General features: G+C 32.3%; 1 protein-coding gene across 2 annotated transcripts in view; it reads right to left on the bottom strand.

Annotated features, from left to right (window-relative positions):
- Window positions 1–19,186, bottom strand: part of CSMD1 (CUB and Sushi multiple domains 1) — a 1,056,650-nt gene that overhangs the window by 261,987 nt on the left and 775,477 nt on the right. For both annotated transcript variants that reach the window (XM_039715657.1, XM_039715658.1), the window contains exon 12: window positions 14,195–14,307. In XM_039715657.1, the coding sequence (XP_039571591.1) occupies window positions 14,195–14,307 (113 nt within the window). The remainder of the gene's footprint in view (window positions 1–14,194; window positions 14,308–19,186) is intronic.

Raw genomic sequence — 19,186 nt, 5'->3', positions numbered from 1 at the left:
TCCTGCATCTTTTAATTTTTTTTGGCAATGGACAATTTCTCAAGATCTCAAGATCTCTCTTTAATGAACTTTGAGCCTTTATTGCATGTGCGCTCTTTCCATCTAGAGAAAAGTTGCTTTTGTTCTTATCTATATCTTGTATTTCAATATTTTTAGCTGTGCCTCCATCCTTGTTGGCTCCTGTTCCTTTGGTCACCCAAGAGTTTTAGGCTGGGATTAAGGAAGACAAATTTTCCTTCTCTTTCCAAAGATGCCAACGTGGCCAGGGCTTAAGAACAGGAGTTTTTGTCTTCCCAAGTAAAACACACTTTCTCGGGAGCATATCATAAAACAAAACTACTCTGCAGAAAAGTAAAGGAAATCTCACAGCTTAGAATTCAGTCTGGAATTTATTCCATATAAACATACCCGTATGCACATGTAAATATTTTGTAGGCATAGTATAAATTCACAAAAACAAATGAACAAGCAACTAAAATTCATGTGTTTTTCTCAGTGAGAGCAATTAAAAACTGAAATTTCACAGAGGAACATAGGGGAGTCATCATGAGCATTAACAATTTAACTTTGCATGATTTAGTCTTAAAATTCCATTCAACATCTTGGTTTTCCATTTTCACACCCAGAAGAAAAAAGGAAGGAGGACAGGTTGGGTTATGATGGTGATTTAACAACACTGGCTATTCTGCTGAAAAAAAGTCTCTCTGAATATTGTTTGTTTGTAGAGGTTAACTGCACAAACCTAAAACCCCCGGCAAGCTGCTACATTGAAATCTTTTGTCTGTTACTATATAACCAAGCATAACTGCGGCCTTCATAGAGTAACCAGAATACAATTAAAATTAATTCATTAAAAAAATGTAAAAATTAAACAAGTGTTGTTTTGATTTGCTGTTTGTGAGGTTTTGTTTTTTGATTTTTTTTTTTCAAATAGCAGAAGCAGGGAAGAAATGTAAATTTTTATTTATGTTGTTCCTGTCAGGTACATGTTCTGGTGAAACCACATCCAAATGTCTATACTGTAGAGAAGCAAACAGATCAGGCATAGTCAGATTATGATATATACTTTCAAACTTGGCAGATTAAAAGACAAACCCAATAAATGGGTTGTACTCACTTTTCTTGAGCATATTGTGAGCTGAAATTAAGAATGGAATGAAGTGAATGAATGGAAATTAGGAAAAATAAAAATTGATTTTTTTTTTTTTACATCCAATTCTTGCAAAAATCTGTTAAAATTCCTCCTCTTTCCTCTGCACATTAATTTTACCAAAAGAACCCAGGAGGACCCTCTGGCCATAGTTCCAAGAAGCTGACTAGATTTCGAACCAAACTTAATATGATCATCTTTGGAAACACAGTCCAGCAAAGTTCAGTTGCACTCTGAATAAAGTTGAGAAATGATACTCACAAAACTTGGCAGATTAAAAGACAATCCCAATAAGTGGGTTGCACTCACTTTTCTTGAGCATATTGTGATCTGAAATTAAGAATGGAATTAAGTGAATGAATAGAAATTAGGAAAAATAAAAAATGAAATTTTTTTTTTCATCCAATTCTTGCTAAAATCTGTTAAAATTCCTCCTCTTTCCTCTGCATATTAATGTTACCAAAAAAACCCAGGAGGACCCTCTGGCCATAGTTCCAAGAAGCTGATTAGGTTTCCAACCAAACTTAATATGATAATCTTTGGAAACACAGTCCAGCAAAGTTCAGTTGCACTCTGAATAAAGTTGAGAAATGATACTCACCAAAACTCAGTAATTTTTTCTACAGCATGCTGATACAATACAATAGAAAAATTAACAGATGACAGCTTCTTTATCATATTCTCTACAAAGGTGACTGTATAAAAATATTTTACTGTTTCAGAGGTCATATAGATATTAGAAAACTGAAAGTGGCAACAAATGTTAAGACCCTGGAATTATCAAAGACAGATTGAATTGTGGTGAGTACTACAAATCATAGGAAATATCAAAAAAGCTTTATATCTTCTGTTTTTTTTTTCTTTTTGAAGTGCTTAAACTCTTAGTTCTGCAAGGAAGGTTATGCGAGTACACACATGCTAATATCACTCTCTAGCATTGAAACAAAGCCAAGTTTATTCACTACCTGATAGATTGGTTCTAAATCTAAATTTCTTTTCTTTCAAATGACTGTAAAAACACCTCAACAGGCATACCTGGAGATATAAGCTGGAAACAGTTTACATATGTATTTACAAGGACTCATGCTTCAATTTTTTTATATTACAACTGATACTGTTGCAGTATTTGCAAAACATTCACTGCTTTATTTTACATCTACTTATGATGATTTTGTTTTAAAGTAAATAGTACTCTGCTTTCTAAAAGTTCCTTCAGCATCACGCTATTCTTTGGACACTGAAAGGAAAAATAAAGAATTTGAAAACATTACCAATGCCAAGCCTATGAGGGAATTGTAAAGGAAATGTTTTTTTAAAATCTTTCCAAGAAGGTTGTATAATGTCCTACTGAAGAGAGGTCTGGCCATGGCTATGCTGGCCTGGAAAGGTCAGAGGAAAAGTGAAGGTACAAGGCAGCAGCAAACTGTTTTTCACTGACAGTCAACTCATTGAATTCAGCTTCACCTGCACATATATCCCATTTAATGCATTCATTACTTTTTGCACTTAAAAACCTTCATCTACAATAAATTATGTTCTGACAACACCAAGACTCCATATTTCAGATGATCCATTTTCTAGTAAATGCTGTTAGTTCATCGTGATTAGAATAACATTGAGTTTTCAGAAGTGTTCATATGCAAACAGAGCTTGCAAACACACACAGTGCTAAGATATCATTGTAGCTTTTTCTTAACTTAATTCAGCAATTCTCATGTATAATAAAGGATATAAATGGATTTTTTTTTATATGCTCCATATATACAACAAAGAATTCAAATGCACAAAGTGCACAAATGCACAATGAAATTTGTTCTTGATAATGTTTTAGATTAGGAAATATTGCTTTTCTCAAATTTCACAACAGCATAAGAAGAAGCCATTATTTCATCTGACTAACAAAACCTTTTAATCTAAATTGCTAATAAAATGAGGGAGCAATATAAAAAAGGCTGCTCTTCTTATATGCTGACTTTGCAACAAGTGCAGGTGTTAGTATGTCAAATAAATTTCAGTCAAAGTGTAAAATTTATGTCTGTTTATGAGCATGATAAATCATGCAGTGGTTGAAAGAACTTGGGAACAATAAAAAGTACTGAAGAACTCTGAAGAACTCTTTAGTGAAATAAATGTTCCTTATAGAGGATCTCACTAATAGGCAACTGTGTGTCAGAATCAAAATCTTCTACTGTTGTTTAATATTTCCCACAGATCTTTCTTTAGTACCAGATACCAGTATGGTGTTTTCAATAATATTTGAGATTCAAATATAATTTTCCATTTGAAATCATGTGACTTGGTAATCAACAGTGACATTTAAGAAATTCAATAAATACTATAATGAAGGCACAAATGATGCAGAAACTGTTCAATGACCCAAACCTGACCATCTTTTGTTTTTTCATGGTGTTAGTTACTAAAAGAAAACTGTACCAATGAGCACCAAAATCCTAAAAACTGCAAATACTTTAATGAGATGACAACAGGAATCTAGCCTAACTTAAAAAGGTGAGAAAATGCATATGAGCAAGAAATTCTAGACCTTTTTAAAATCTCAATAACAGCTAAAATGAATGTACTATACAAAAATATCATTATGTGGGTTATGCTGAATTCAAGTACAGCATTCCTAAGACACCCTTTTTACTAAATAAATTTACACTCTATACTAGAAATTAGCAGTGATGGAGGTGGTCTACAGTGGACAGGAATCAGGACTCCACAATTTGGATGAAATTCAGCTCAGGTGAAGATTTGCATGGAGAACACTGATGTCATACACCAACACTCTGATGATAGCCCTGGGCAGGCACCTTTGTGTATCCTGGTCTGCCTATGAAGAGCAGGTCTGATGACCCTCCCCTAAACCCTAGGTGTGGCATCTCAGCCATGGAAAGACTGTCCCACCAGGTCTGGCCACTCAAAAGAGACATGGAGAATCTCTCCTTCCTTGTCCCTGCTGGGCTCTGCTGGGCTTAACCACAACCACATGTACACAAACACACTTCTCCCTAGCTGGGAAAAGAACACAACTAAGGCCATTAAAGCCACATGAAAAGTTGTGCAAAACTGTTGGAGCACACAAGACAGATTATGGACTTCGGACCTGGCTAGCAAAAGAGATTATCAAATCAAGATGCCTTGGCAAGAGCAAACAAAACTTTGAGGATTAAATCAAGACTAAACTGAAGATTAAATCAAGACCTACCAGAAAAGAAAATTACATGAAGCTCTGCAAGCAAGAGATATTGTAAAATATATGTTTGTTTATGTGATTATTAACCCAATCATTGTAGTAAAACATTACTAGCTTTCCTAGAATAGTATAGAAGCATATGATCAAGCTTTGCAAGCAAGAGATATTGTAAAATATATGTTTGTTTATGTGATTATTAACCCAATCATTGTAGTAAAACATTACTAGCTTTCCTAGAATAGTATAGAAGCATATGTAGTCTGCAATAAAGTTGGATTCTGACCACTTCTCAGTCTACCCATCTCTCTCATCACTGCTGATACAAAGCTACTCACTCAGGTGTGCCATTATACTCAGATCACTCCAATTTAATCCTCTTCAGTGGATTTATATTCTTCTCTCAAAGAAGATTAAGTTGTAGTTATGAAAGGTCAAAATATCACTGAAGGAGAGCGCTTACATAGGGATTTAAGAAAGATTACTCAGCTAAAATTGTACCTTAAATTTATTGTACCTTGTTAATTTTAATATTTATGAGCATCTGCTTGCAGATGTGATAGATGTTTTCAAAAAAAATGAAAGTAGTTCTTATTTGAAGGGTTTTATTAGTGTTTTTCATCTAAAGAACACCAGCTTTTGTAGCTGGGTTATCTTAAAAACCAGAACATGATCTTTATATAAGAACAGTAAATATAAGATTAGCTGTATTATTTTTGAAGTTTATGCAAAATTTATTGAATTAATTTTGTGGTATAAAATGTATTCTAATATATATACAAAAAATAACAATATGAAAAAAAATGGGTAAATTTTGAGTGGAGAGATTATTCAGATCCTTTGAAATTATTCTAATATGTGAAATACCCTTTATATATCTTTAAATACATATATATGTATTTTTAAAACATTTTAACTGGAAGCAGGATCTTGTGTCCAGTGTCTTAGGGTAATTTTATCTTTTTCCTCAGCTTATAATAAGAATATTCGTTTAATATTTATTTATAAAGTTACCCTATGTTGTATCACAAAACGAACTTAGTATGCTGACATCATGCACATACATGCACAGAAAATCCTGAGAGAGTCAAAGTCTGACTCAAATTTTTTTTTTTTGCTTCCAGATAAATATTTTTTAAAGAAAACTTGATATAATATTACATTTTGCCTTAGAAGAATAAATTAAATATTTATCAACATTATTAAAACAAGGCTTTCTTTAAAGTTTATTGACTTCAGGGATAACATCACTTCTCACAGGTCATTCAGACTTTTCTTTGATAGATATACTTTAAAAAATCATTCATATTAGAATTTTGGACTTGCCAATGTTAAGTTAACAATTGGATTCAAAGATCTTCAGGGTTCTTTTCAACCTAAATGCTTCTATGACTCTGTCAATACAGTCCAATATGTGTCAGTCATCATGTCATTTAATTAATTCTTTCATTACTATTTGAAAAAGGTTGTTTACTTAAAGTAAGATAGACATGAAAATAAAGCTTAAACCAAGTGTCACCACTGGTGAGAAAACATGAACAGCTGATTTATTACACATTTAAAATCAACTGTTTGATTTTTGAAACCATAGAGTGAGTGTCAAGCTTAAAAAAAAAAAAGCTTCAAAATTATGGGGTAATATAGTTGTCATGGTTTGAACCTTGCAGTAAAAAATACAGAAAACTGGCAGAAAAATAAAATGCTCTATAAGAAATACTCTTATTCAAAAGAAAAATCATAACATGCTATCTATTGCTGTCTAGCTATGATGCATCTTTCTGTCTGACCATTATTTACAGGAAATTTATAAATTAATGGAAGGTGCTTAAGAGTTCCAAACAATCTCAGTTGCAGATATTAACAGGATATTCTGAGTAAGCCACCACTTTATGAATTAAATAAGGCAAATTAGTAAAAGCGAATTATTTTAGCCTAAAGAGTGAAAGGACTATCTTTTTAAGTAATGTCAAAGGGCAGCTAAGTTCATGGTGCATATACTGTGGTGTTTTCTATATTAAAAAATTAGAGAAATTTTTAACTGGTAAACAGAGACACCTATTTCTGTTTACCTAAAATTATTCAATTGTTGATCAAATTTTCAAATTGAGCTGTATCTGCTAAGAAGCAAAGACTAGGATTTATGTTTTAAACACTTAGATTAAACTGTTTAGTTCCATTTCTTGTTTGTTTTCAGTAGAAGGAAAAAAGTACAAAGAAAGACCTGTCAGAAGTAAAGAAATAAACAAAAATGCCTCCAAAAGATCAGTTACTTATATTTATTTCTTAAATATATGATACAAGAATCTTATTCTATGGCAGTTTTATTTTTACGATTTGTTCCTAGTATTTTAAAAAATCATCAAATGTTAATAATGGTTTTTAAAAGACATGGTAAAACTTAATTAAAAGTTTGAAGTCTGGAAATAATATTTATGTTAAGGTCAAACATACTGAAAATAACCATTGAATAAAAAAGTATTAAATATTAAATCTATAAAAAAATCTGAGCGGTTTTCTAAACAGAATATGCTTAATTATTATCTGAAACTACTTTCCAAACTAATTTGACTAACAGAATGGTCTTTACTGGCTGAGTTAAAACATAATTCTCTCTTATTCAGAGATAACATGTTATTGCTTCAAGGTTTAATAAATTTATGAAGAGAAGCAAATGAAAGGTTTCACCTTAACCTGTTAAATCAATAGCTGAAAAGATACAAATGCAGGTATGTGTAATCAGTGAGACAGCTGCAGTCTGGAGGGGAAGGGAGGCAGCAGCTTCCCAGCTCCAGTCATGTCATATAACTAAGAAACAACACATGTGCTGTATATTGGTTGTAACTAATCAAGTTGCAAATGTGGAAAGTTCCAAGAGTTCTGGGGCATTTTCCTTTTTAAATTCTGAATTTTAAGTAATGGACACATTAATAAAGATATTCCTTAATTCCTTTAACATGCACCTTTATTTGCAGCATATTCATCAGTGCGACACAGCTGCAGTCTGGAGGGGAAGGGAGGCAGCAGCTTCCCAGCTCCAGTCATGTCATATAACTAAGAAACAACACATGTGCTGTATATTGGTTGTAACTAATCAAGTTGCAAATGTGGAAAGTTCCAAGAGTTCTGGGGCATTTTCCTTTTTAAATTCTGAATTTTAAGTAATGGACACATTAATAAAGATATTCCTTAATTCCTTTAACATGCACCTTTATTTGCAGCATATTGACAATGTCCATGATTAGCAAAATAGAATACATTGTGTTAAAGGCTATAGCAGAAGAGGCTAATACATTGTTAAACAGCATAACTTAACAGATGGATGTCAATCTTTAAGCTGACAGAGATGAGTAGCAGACATTGATTATATTTCTGTGGAGCAGAGTTGAGCAAAATAATATCAAGATCAGAAAAGTCCTCTAATAAAAATAGGACATAAGAAGCAGAGTTACACAATTAATATAAAAATTAAAAAAGGAAAAATTATTAACTTAACAAATTTGTAATCAATCTGGCCATTTTTGTTTTGTATTTTGTTAATTTAGGAGGTAGAATAAGAGTTATAGGATGCTGCATGCTTAAACCTATTTATTCTCTTCACTGAGCTTCTGTTTGGGATTGTTTAGTAAAGGATTGTGTCAGAGACAGGAATTTGATTTATCCAGTACAGTCTGCTAATATATAAATATGCAAAACACTCAACAAGTTAAAGTATATCACTGTTATACTGTGTTCCTCAAGCTGATGTGTAGTTTCTACATTAAAACTGTGTTTTGTCTGTCACCCCAAATGTTATACAAAACTCAGGCAAACACATTCCCACTATTAAGATTCTTTGCATTAATTACTGCAAACTGCTGCAGTAATATTCAGTAGCTTGGTGTGCCTCTTTTCACTCTATTAGTAACCTACTGGTGGTACTATTTACTTATTGAAAGAAAATTCAGGTATGCTGAAAAGGAGAAATGCCTGTTCTACGCTTATCTGAATAGTATACTCTAAAAAGGTCATACAAAAACATAGGAAAGCTTCTGAAAATTATTGCTAATACACTGTAGCAGAAATTAAGTGACTGACATTTGCCCATCCAAAAAACTAACCTGCCCTTTGTAGCACTACAAACAGATTCATTCATACAGTATTATGATGGAACTCGGACAGTTCTCCACAGAACCAAGTAGCTTTAATAAATAAAAATATTCACATGAAACATGTTTATTGCCTCTTCTCCAAAGACACATTTGAATAATATTCTGAATTATAATACATACAAACCTAGTGCAAGAAGAAAACTTAGTATATGTGAAACTTATGAAAGAGAGAAAAGGTTAAAGCAAAAGAAGCTCAGAGTTTTCACTGAATTACTTATATCTGTTTGCTTTTCAAGCATTACACTGTAAATAATGATTTCCCTATGTGCATGTCCAATTATGAAAGTCCTAGAAAGTCTTAATTCCATTTATTTTTTCAGCACAGGTTATTTTATTAAACAATAAAATAACAAAGTTTTATATCAATATTGGTAGTGTAATAACATTTATATGGTCGTTATTTTTTTGTAAAAAACTGCACTGATGTAAGGTTTACTAATACTTTACATGTTTATATAAAGTAATTGTATGCAAAAAGATAACTGATATTTATCTGACCAACTGAAATACGTTTTTGAAAGTATTTTTCTACTAGTCTCAAATGGAAAGAAGAATCTTCTTCCAAACAATCATAATGAAGAGCTTACAAGCTTAACTGCTCAGTTGAACATCAATACAAATAAAGGTTTTACATCTGACATTTTCAGCTGCTTGCAAGAGCTGATATACTTCCTGACAACTCCAAGAATACTTAATAACTTGAAATTATATAAAATGCTAGAATTATATCACTGAGTCACCAGATTTAGTTTATAACACTGTTATGAACTAAAGGATAGTCTAGTGAAATAATTACTTTATATAACCACGTAAAATCAGGAATAAAAAATGAGTTCTAAATAGGCTATAAAACAGATATCGTTACACTGATTATCAAAAAGTCTGGAAGTCAAAAGATTAAATATCTTTATCAGAATTACAGGTTTACAGGGTTGAATGGGAGAAAAATCTCAAGCATAATAAAATCATAAAACATCACACCTGAAGCAACTTCAACAAGGGAGCTCAGCAACAACCTTCATCAAGATAACCAATCAGCATGTTTATTGTATCCTTCCAGGAGACTGCATAGTAGGATTTCAAATATGTCCCTTGTATGGAGAAAATACACTGAGGTCTTTCATAACCTTCCTAAATACTCCGGTAAAAGGAGAAATTATATTGGAAATATAACTAAAATTTACAGTCCATTTTTATAATTTCTTTACTTTTTAAACAGCTCTGTTGCTGAAACTCTGAAAACTCTCTTAACAACAGCCTGAGCACTGTATTTTTTTCTTTAAATGTTTCCTTCTCTTTTTTTTCATTTTTTTTTTGGTTGAAAATTTTAGTTTTAAAGCTGCACATTGTAGTGCTACATACACATTGAGAAATGTTAGTGGGTTATACCATGAAATACCAGCTATGAAACACATAATATAATTTTGTTTAATTTATGAAGACCTGTGTAGTGACACCTGGTCATCTTGGCTTCAGTAAGGAAAACTGGCATTAATAATAATTGAAGAAGATTTCAGTTTAGATCCTCTGAAACACTTTGCTGTGATATTACAATGCATATCATTCTTCAAAGACAGAACAATTTAAATTTCTGGCCTTTTCACAGAATACATGCTTTCAGAGGATTCTTCTTGAAAGGTATTAAGCCATTGTGTTAAGATATCTGGGATCTATAACAGAGAATGAAGGACTTTCAAATACAGTCTATAAAATAGAGTTTTTCTGAAAAAAATAATGGTAGGATCATTCTTCAGCTTTTAAACTTTTTTAAAATATGGGTGAACAGCCGTCCATTTTAACAAAAATAATGTGTTTCTAACATGGTTTAGAAAGTTTGTCGTCAAAGTTAAGTGTTGCCTGTAGTCTTGCATTTTACTTATTAATTACATAGAGGTAATTCTTAAATTATTTTTGTCTTTATAATGATGGTTTATAATGACAGTGAGTATGACTGGCAGAAAAATATCAAGACACCTCTTGTACTTGCTTACATGGTAGCTGTTTCTAGTTTCCTGGAGTAAAAAACTAGTAACCACACTTGTTTCTTCTGGGTTTCCATCAGTCACCTTCCAGTACATAGAGTGGTACCATTACAGTATTATTGCTCCATATTCAAAACACTTTCAAAGAACTATCTCTACAGGACCTGTGTCTGAAATCTTTCTTGTGGCTCCAACTTTTGGAGAACTGCATTCTATAGTTGAAGAAACATAAGTAATAGAGCAGACTACAAAAACCTGAATAGTGAGAATATAGATCCTACATCTCTCTGATGTTAACGTATTTCTGAAAGTGAGACAAAGAAGAAGGAAAAGGACTGGGTAAAACTTGCCTCTCTCTTAATTCCATAGGCAAATTATAAATAGGATTAAATTTACTATTCATACATAAAATCTGTTATGCATATCAGTTCATTTACAAGCATCATTTCATGTCATTTTTAGGTGGACATGCTAACAATGTTAGATAGGTGAACTTCATCATTAATATCCTTTCTTAATAATTAAAATGAGATGAATTTCAGTTAAAGTAAGAATTTTCTATAGACTACGACATTATTTAAGTAGCAATATAAAAAAAATAATAGATATAAAGTCAAGATTTGGTTGGTTAGCTGTAAAATATATCCAAAGAGGGTGAGAAATCATGTTCCAGTCCTGAGCAAAACTCACAATTTTTTGAGAAAAAAGATTAAAATAAGGATGTCCTTTACTTTGTGTCTACAGAACATGTATAAGGCATCAAAGACTGCAGTTTGCCTTCTTTTTAGCTAACTGCAATCACAGACAGTGTCCTTGAGGTTACATGTCACAATCTATTAACTTTTTCACAATTAAAATGAGATTCTATTTTTAGACAGGTTCTTTGACTGCTACACAAGGGGAAGAAGATTTATTCAGGCACCTTGTGACAGGATAAAAGTTTCAAGTTTATATTTAGCCTAAAGGAGGAAATGTATTGAGAGTGCAGATGGTTAAAAGTTTCATCAACAATAAAAGATGAGAAAATTCTAATAAAACTAATGAGACCATTGAAATGAAAGAGAGAAAAAAGGTATAATTCACCTTCCTCTTAAAATATTTACTATACTTTTGAACTTGCAAACATTTCACATTTTAGTATTCTGAAACTGACTTGCAAAAGTAAAACCTGCAGAATAACCCACAACTGATTGCAAAACAAGACTGAAAGCCAAAATCCAACTGCTTTAGAATTCTGAAACTGACTTGCAAAAGTAAAAAACTGCAGAATAACCCACAACTGATTGCAAAACAAGACTGAAAGCCAAAATCCAACTGCCAGATGTTAACAATATACTTCATCAGAGACGCTATTGCTACTGCAAAATGCACATTGTCTACTTCAGATGTTTGCAGAAAGTCCTCAAAAGTAAGAGGCTGAACTCCATAAATAAAATAACATCATTAGACAAATACAGAAATTATAACAGATGAACTTACATTAGAAGTTCCAGAAAGAAATAATAGCAGAAAAAAAATGTATAATCTGATATATAAATTTTAAATTTTTGAACTTTTTCATAGGGTTATGAGAAGGTAAAGTTCATAATTTTGGTTTGAGGAAACAGTGTAAATTTCAGATACATAACTTGTGCCAACACTCTCTCTCCACTATATAATCACTATTTCCACTGAATGCATTTCACAAATGGATTTTTTAAAGACAACATCTTTTCTAAATAAACACAGACCCTGGAAATTACTCAAGTACAAAAGATAAAACCATGACAGAAGGGACAAGAAGGGGTAAGTTTAATTTAGATAAAGAGTATGTGATTGTGTTCACGCAAGAAAACATACTTGAGCTGTGTAATTATACAGGCTTAATGAGTGGTGCAATGTCTTAAGATTCCTTAATGTCTTAGCCATAGAAGAGCTAAAGCCTGCATCTGTTTTTCCACTCACAGCTCTTGTACATCACACTTAAGCAATTGGGACTGTGTTTCAAGCGCCTCTGTAATTTTCCTTGTTATCATATGGTTATTCTCATGGCCATGGACCTGCAAATCTCAATAGAGTTGTTATGGAGGATTTTTATGGGAGGTGATTGCCACCCTCATGAGAATCACACCTTCTTTCTCCTCTTTTTTCCTTATTTTATTGATTTCAGTTCACATTAAAGAAAACCAAAATATAGTGCATAAAAGCAGTAGATAATAATAATTAAAACACTCAAATATTACCCAACAATATGTGCTCACAGAAACTTAAACAGTGAATGTAAAACAGTTGATCTGATTATCATGCTCAAATCAGTACCACGAATGGGAATAACAAATAGTGAGCTTGAGTGAGTCCCAAAGAAATATAGTGTTAGGGAAAAATAATAGTGGCAGTATAACCCTAATCACTGCTATCATCACCACCTGCTTCAAAGGAGAGACCATTAGTAGAAAACTATTGGTTAGGAGAAGTAACACCATGTTTCCTGCCTGACCACTGGGGAATATTTCCCCTTCCTGTTCCTTTCAATGTTCACAGTATATCGCAGACACACCATACTTCTAAAAACCTGCACAGGCAAGCCTTAATGTCCTCAGTGCAATTGCAATAAATGTGTAGCTTTCTAAACCTGAGGTTAACACCTCCATAACTTTCCATTCTTTATTTTGCCTGTTTTGGTATTGAAACAGTAAGGTAACTAGAAATGAAGTAAAACACTTAGAGTACTTCAGTTTGAACATGTTTAAAGATGTCCATTTAAACATGGACAATATTTAAGGAGCACTTCCACTCTTCTAATTCAGTTACCTTCAGTTACTGAACTGTAAAAAGTCTCTCAATGTTTTGCAGCATTTTTTGTACAAAACTAATTTTGACAGGATTATCAAATAATTTTCATCATATGTGCCCATAAGGTACTATTGAAAATAGTATCAAGTGTTTTCCCTTATCCTTAAGGTGAACTAATTAACATGGAAATTAACAGAAAATTATACCAGATGTTAATAAGAAAGAGCTCTTTTTAGCTGCAGGTCTATACAACCTATTGAAAAGCGAAAAATTCAATACATGCATACTAAGAGATATCAGGTATTTTTTAATACAATTAATCAACTTCAGAAGGTACTGAATTTCACACCATCAAAAAAAAAAACCAGAAAACCTCAAGATATTTATATTGCAAAGGTTCTCATTTCTTTGAGACAGAAGCAACACAAATGAGGCTAGGTAACTTAGTTTTGTTTTTTTTTTTTTAGTTAATTTTCCACAGTTCTATACAACTTCCTAATTTCCACAATAATATCAATATATCTGTTCTGTTGTTTTCATTACATACTAATTTTTGACTTAGATCTGTGAAGATTCTCAGTGAGGCATGAAAATAAGTTTTATAAGTACCCCAATAAAGTCCTAGAATATTAACAATATTTTTCAAATAGTGTCCAGTATGATACAGGTTAGTATAATATAAAATTTAAGACCTTTCAAATATATTAGAAATTTGTAGCTTCTATTGACCTCCAAGCAAAAAGTATTAGAGCAATAGATTTCATTTTTATTTGCAAATATTTTTAGTTATTTTGTCGGTATTTGGAAATCCCATGTCTTTATTTACTATTAATTGACAATAGAGACAATTAAGTTTGTGAAAGGACTAAATGCTTATTTGAAATTAATTTGTTGGGGTATGACAAAGTAAGTTACAACATAAGTTTAAAATAGTTAATTTAGCTCATACCTTGATAAACAGCTTTGAATCCTGGAGAGCCAATGCTGTCATCAGATTGTAAATGAAGCCACATCTGGTTGCTCATGCTCACAATAAGATCAGGAACACTAGATCCAGTGAGTCTGTATGTAGGATAAATGGCAAAGTCATTTGTAGATACATAAATTACTACTGCTACTACTACTATCACCACCACTACCACAAAACACTGGCTTTAAAGCTATTCACATCCTATTCTAATCAGTGGCTTTTCTGCTAAAATTAACTATTCTATATTAAATATAACAATGTAAAGTAATAGAAAAAAACATTTTGAATGACTGCATTTAACACTTCTAATAAACCTGTTCCTACCTAAAATTTCCATTAAATAATTAAGTTGTAAGAGATAAGAGTGATTGTATGAATTAGTTTTCACTTGTTTGCATCAATATTGCTTTTCTGCCATGCTTTTTAAAAGTGAAGAAAATTGCTCTACATGCCTTACAGCCTGTGTGTCCAGAACTTACTACAATCACATCTCCATTCAAATAACTCACAATGATCTCTCAAATTTCAGGGAAACTGCTATTTCTCACACAGTAATATGTGATAGCTCTGTGGAGACAAGTACAGTGCAGTATACAACACATATAAGGCAAACTGGTGAATCCCATTATAAAATTTCAGTGCTTGTCAGTAGTGTCACTTATACACCTATAATTCGGATACCAAAAAATTATGTGTCAGAAAGAACCATTAGGAAATACTGCTTTTTAATAGTGAAAAATAAGTGCATAATCAGGTTCTAGTCCTGAACAATTATTCAGATCCTGGTGACAGTTTTACAAAAAGCAGTGAGAAAAGTCACATATAAGAAGTGGCAGTAGAATCTCACTAACTAAACTTTTATCAGATACAAAGGAGAAAATTCTCTTTCTTCCAGCCCTCAGTCTTGATCATGAAAAACAAATAGGTATCAGTTAAGTAAAACTAATAATGTGCCAAACCAAGATAAGATGTTCTAGAAGCAGAATTTCTCAAGAAAACAGTGTATGGATTATTTTAAAAACATATTATTTAAATATAGTAAACGAGATGTTAATACTGTTAAAACTTAAGTGCAAAGACAATAAAAGGAGAGGCTGAACAGAACAAGGTGAGAACTGAGGAAGCATGAGACAAGTTATAGGAATTCTCTCTGTCTTCAATCAAGGTTATGAACAAGTGACTATATCCCATATCTACAATAATTTGGGTTCTTACTCAGATATATTTAAAATAAAATTTTAAACCACAGTCTTCATATAAGAAGAATGGGCTTACTCATTACTACTGTACACAGCACCTGGAACTGCTGATAAAATGGCTGAGTTTGCTCTAAAATGATCTATAAGATTTCTGGTTATGACCTCTTAGTAAGTATTTGATTATTGTAATACTATAGGTGCAGAAAAGGAGGGAAAACAAAAATCCATTATAGCTCAGCACAAAGAGTGCTTAGCTTGGATAAGTAAAGAAATCAGGAAACAATGATAAATAGCTAGGTTGTTCAGTTTAACCTGTGTAAGGATGATGAAAATAAAGCAGCTGCTTAGTCTGAAAACTGAGCTGCTTACTAAATTAACTGGGAGCTGTACAGGTTCAAAGTGATGCTAGGTAGAGTCAGAATATTTAACATTCTCTTGCTGATAAAATAATGAATGTTGATGAAGTTGGGATTTAAATGAATAATAAAGCCAGCTTAGGAAAGGAAAATACTCCACCAGACAGTAACATAAACAAAAATAGTTTAGGAGATGCCTGCAGAAATACATATACAAAGAAAGAAAATGTAAAGATTACATATAAATTGAAGGACAACGGGAAACCTCTGGGTTTTGTGCAAAAATTTCTTAACGGCTATTTAGATGTGTAAACCTATTGCATTACCAACTAACTGTTTAAATGGCTCTCTTTATACTTAGTAAACTGATTAATGTATGAGACCTACTGATAATTTCTGAACACAGATAAGATGAACCCTGAAATTCTAAGTCTTTTTGAGTAGGATAGAATACTTTCAATTAATATAAATGTCGGTACAGAATACAAGCAGAAAATAAAAAAAGGAAAGGAAAAGAAAAAAAAAAAGCAATAAAAAGCCACAACTGAATAAAGTGAACTCATGAAAGAAGCATATTCTTCTGCCTTCAAATGCCAGTGGTCTATTCATAGATGGTAGATATGAACCAAACAAAATACAATTGCTTCCTCAGATTCACATCTAAAGGTATAGGAAGAGGGCCAAGACTTTTGGAAGGGAAGAAAGTGGGAAGAAACAATCCCCCCCACCAAGAAAAAAAAAAAAAAACAAAAAAAAAAACAAAAAAGAGGTTTGGGGTTTTGTTTTTTTGTTTTTTTTTTTTTTTTGTAGTGGTGGTAGTTTCTGTCTGGTTTTTGTTTTGCTTTCTTTGCTGGTTTGGTTGGGGTTTTGTTGTTGTTTCTGTTTGGTTTTATTCCTTGAGAATGCCTCCAAAGACAGAACTCGATCCTTCAACTAGGATAGAAGATAAAGCAGGTCAAATGTTTAGGGAATGCAGACCTGTCTACCAACACATGCTGTTGCTGACTCTGAGTTTGGCCCAATCTGTAATGATCTCAAGATCAGATCATCTGCAAGTTCCAGAACAGAGACTTGCAGACCAGCCATTCAGGCAGTTTGGCTGGTGCCAACCTCGTTTCATGTGGTGATGAACCTTGGTTCATCTCCACATGAAGGAAATTAAAAATGTTGAGGCAAACTTAAGCTGAGCTTCTCACTACTCTGAACAGATCACAGGTCAGAAAAGACAACTCTAGTTGAAAGCAAGTTTTGCAACAGCTTCCTCTCTGCTTAGTTATCCACAAGAAGCCAAATCCAAGCTATTGAGAATGGTCTCCAGGGCCAGAAATATTAGTTTTTACCAGTTATGAAAGGGTAGGTTCTTTTCCAAGACCCCAGTAAGTTTCTAAACTTTGTATGAATAAAAGAAAAGGCCAAAGGTTTACTGAAAAGCATTTTACTACCATGGATGTTTTTACTGTGTGCTGAAATAGCTGACATAGTGAATAGGCCTTGAATCACCAATGTTTCAATTTCTTCTTTGTTTTGAAGGAAAAAACAACACTTTTCTGTACAGGAAATAGTTAAAATCTTCATGCTTTAAGGGAATAATTAAAAATAATCAGCTTTAATGTAAGTGTTGAAAGAAAAACATAAATCATAGCATTTGGAGGCAAAGCAGATGTTCTAAAGCAATATGTTAGTTTAACACACAAGAATTTAAAAAATAAAACAGGACATTGAAGGAAACATCCTGATTGATAAACATATGATGATCACAAATGAATTATTTTGAAAAAGTAGTCACTAGTTCTAGCCAATCTCTGTTAAATATAAGAAATAACTGCTTTCAAAACTTCATAACCTAAGCATATTTATAAGTAAGTTGTATTACTGTTTTCCAGAGCTAAACATCTCAGCCTACATAATCCATGAAGATACTAAATTTTCAACAAGTAAAGATTATGGATGAAGAATTGTTAAAAATCATAAAATTGATGTAAATATCCCCCTTAATTTATTTAAGCTTTTGGTGACTAGATTTTTAGAAGAGTTTACTATAAATATTAAAATAAAATACTTTAATAAATTAAAATCCAACAGATCCTTAATTAAGATGCCAACTAGACTCTCAAAGAAATGTATAAAATTGATTTGAAATAATTTGCTCTTCATCAAAGTATATTTGGTTTTGTATGAACCCAGTGCTATCTTTCATGAAATTAAAATACTTTTCCTAATTATTTTCCAAATTTTGTCCAAAAAAGTAAAGATGGGAAGTCTACACTTTTTTTTTCCCCCTTTTAAACATCAAGATTCCTTCATATTCCCCTCGAGCTGTCGTTCTACAGCTTTGACATTACCCAGACAATTTCTAATGGATGAGAGTTCTGACATTATGGAAAGCTTGTGCTAGGACAGGTCATTTATATATCATGATTTTCAACTCACTCAATCTTCTTTCCTTAAATTATTTAAAGGACCCTTATTTACTGACCTGCCTTTAGACAGTTCCAGGAATCATAGGATGACTGGCTTATAAACATCCTGGCACAACTGAGCTCATTATAAAATTTGAATTTGTTTACAATACAATGTTTGTTTACAATGTTTAAATTTACAGTAAAGCACCCAATAAAGAGGTAGCTACTACCTTGAGGACTTTAGCACAAGAGAACTGGAAAATTTTGCATGGGGCTTAGGCTTATATGTTGAGACATGACAATTTTCTGCTAAGCTGAAGGATCCAAATACTTAGAATTAGATTTGAATTTAGAAAGATACATATTTTTAGTATATTGTGTTCAAACTACATCAGAAAAGCTACAAAGTTTTACAATCAAATGCATGAGATTCTACAGTAATATTCTGCACAATTTCTGCAGAAATTTAGGCACTTTTGTCTGCCAACAGAAGCTTGAAGAGCGTAAGAAAAGCTGTATTATTTCTTTAAGATGCCCTGAGAAATTTAGAAATTAAATCTAGCCAGAAAAGTCTTGGCTGTAAGGTCCTTCATTCTCCTGGGATTAACAAGAAACTGAAAGGTGTTGCTTAAAGCTCATTAAATGTAACAGCTGTTATTACAACCAACTAATAAAAATTTTTGATACGAAAATCACTCTGACATTTAGTTATGAACTTATTTCATGATAATATATCTACAAGTGGACCTAGTGTTTTATGAGGGATGTTACTTTGCATTTATGGAAGACCCTTCTGAACAGCAAGTGAAATGGCACATATCTGTGATGCTGTTTAAGTAAAACATATTTCATAATTTATAATATAATCCAGTGTTTAATGACTTCAAGAACACTGTCTCAACAGAAATTCACATTCATTATTAATTATCATGAGACTATAGTTCTATCCTTGGGCCCTCCTGTATTCCAGTATATTTTATTTTTTGATAACTTCATTTCTCAAATGATTTTCAG

This window comes from Passer montanus, unplaced genomic scaffold (genome assembly GCF_014805655.1).
Source record: "Passer montanus isolate IOZ18808 unplaced genomic scaffold, ASM1480565v1 scaffold34, whole genome shotgun sequence".
In the NCBI taxonomy this organism is placed as follows: domain Eukaryota; kingdom Metazoa; phylum Chordata; class Aves; order Passeriformes; family Passeridae; genus Passer; species Passer montanus.
This window is presented reverse-complemented; position numbering and strand designations above follow the sequence as displayed.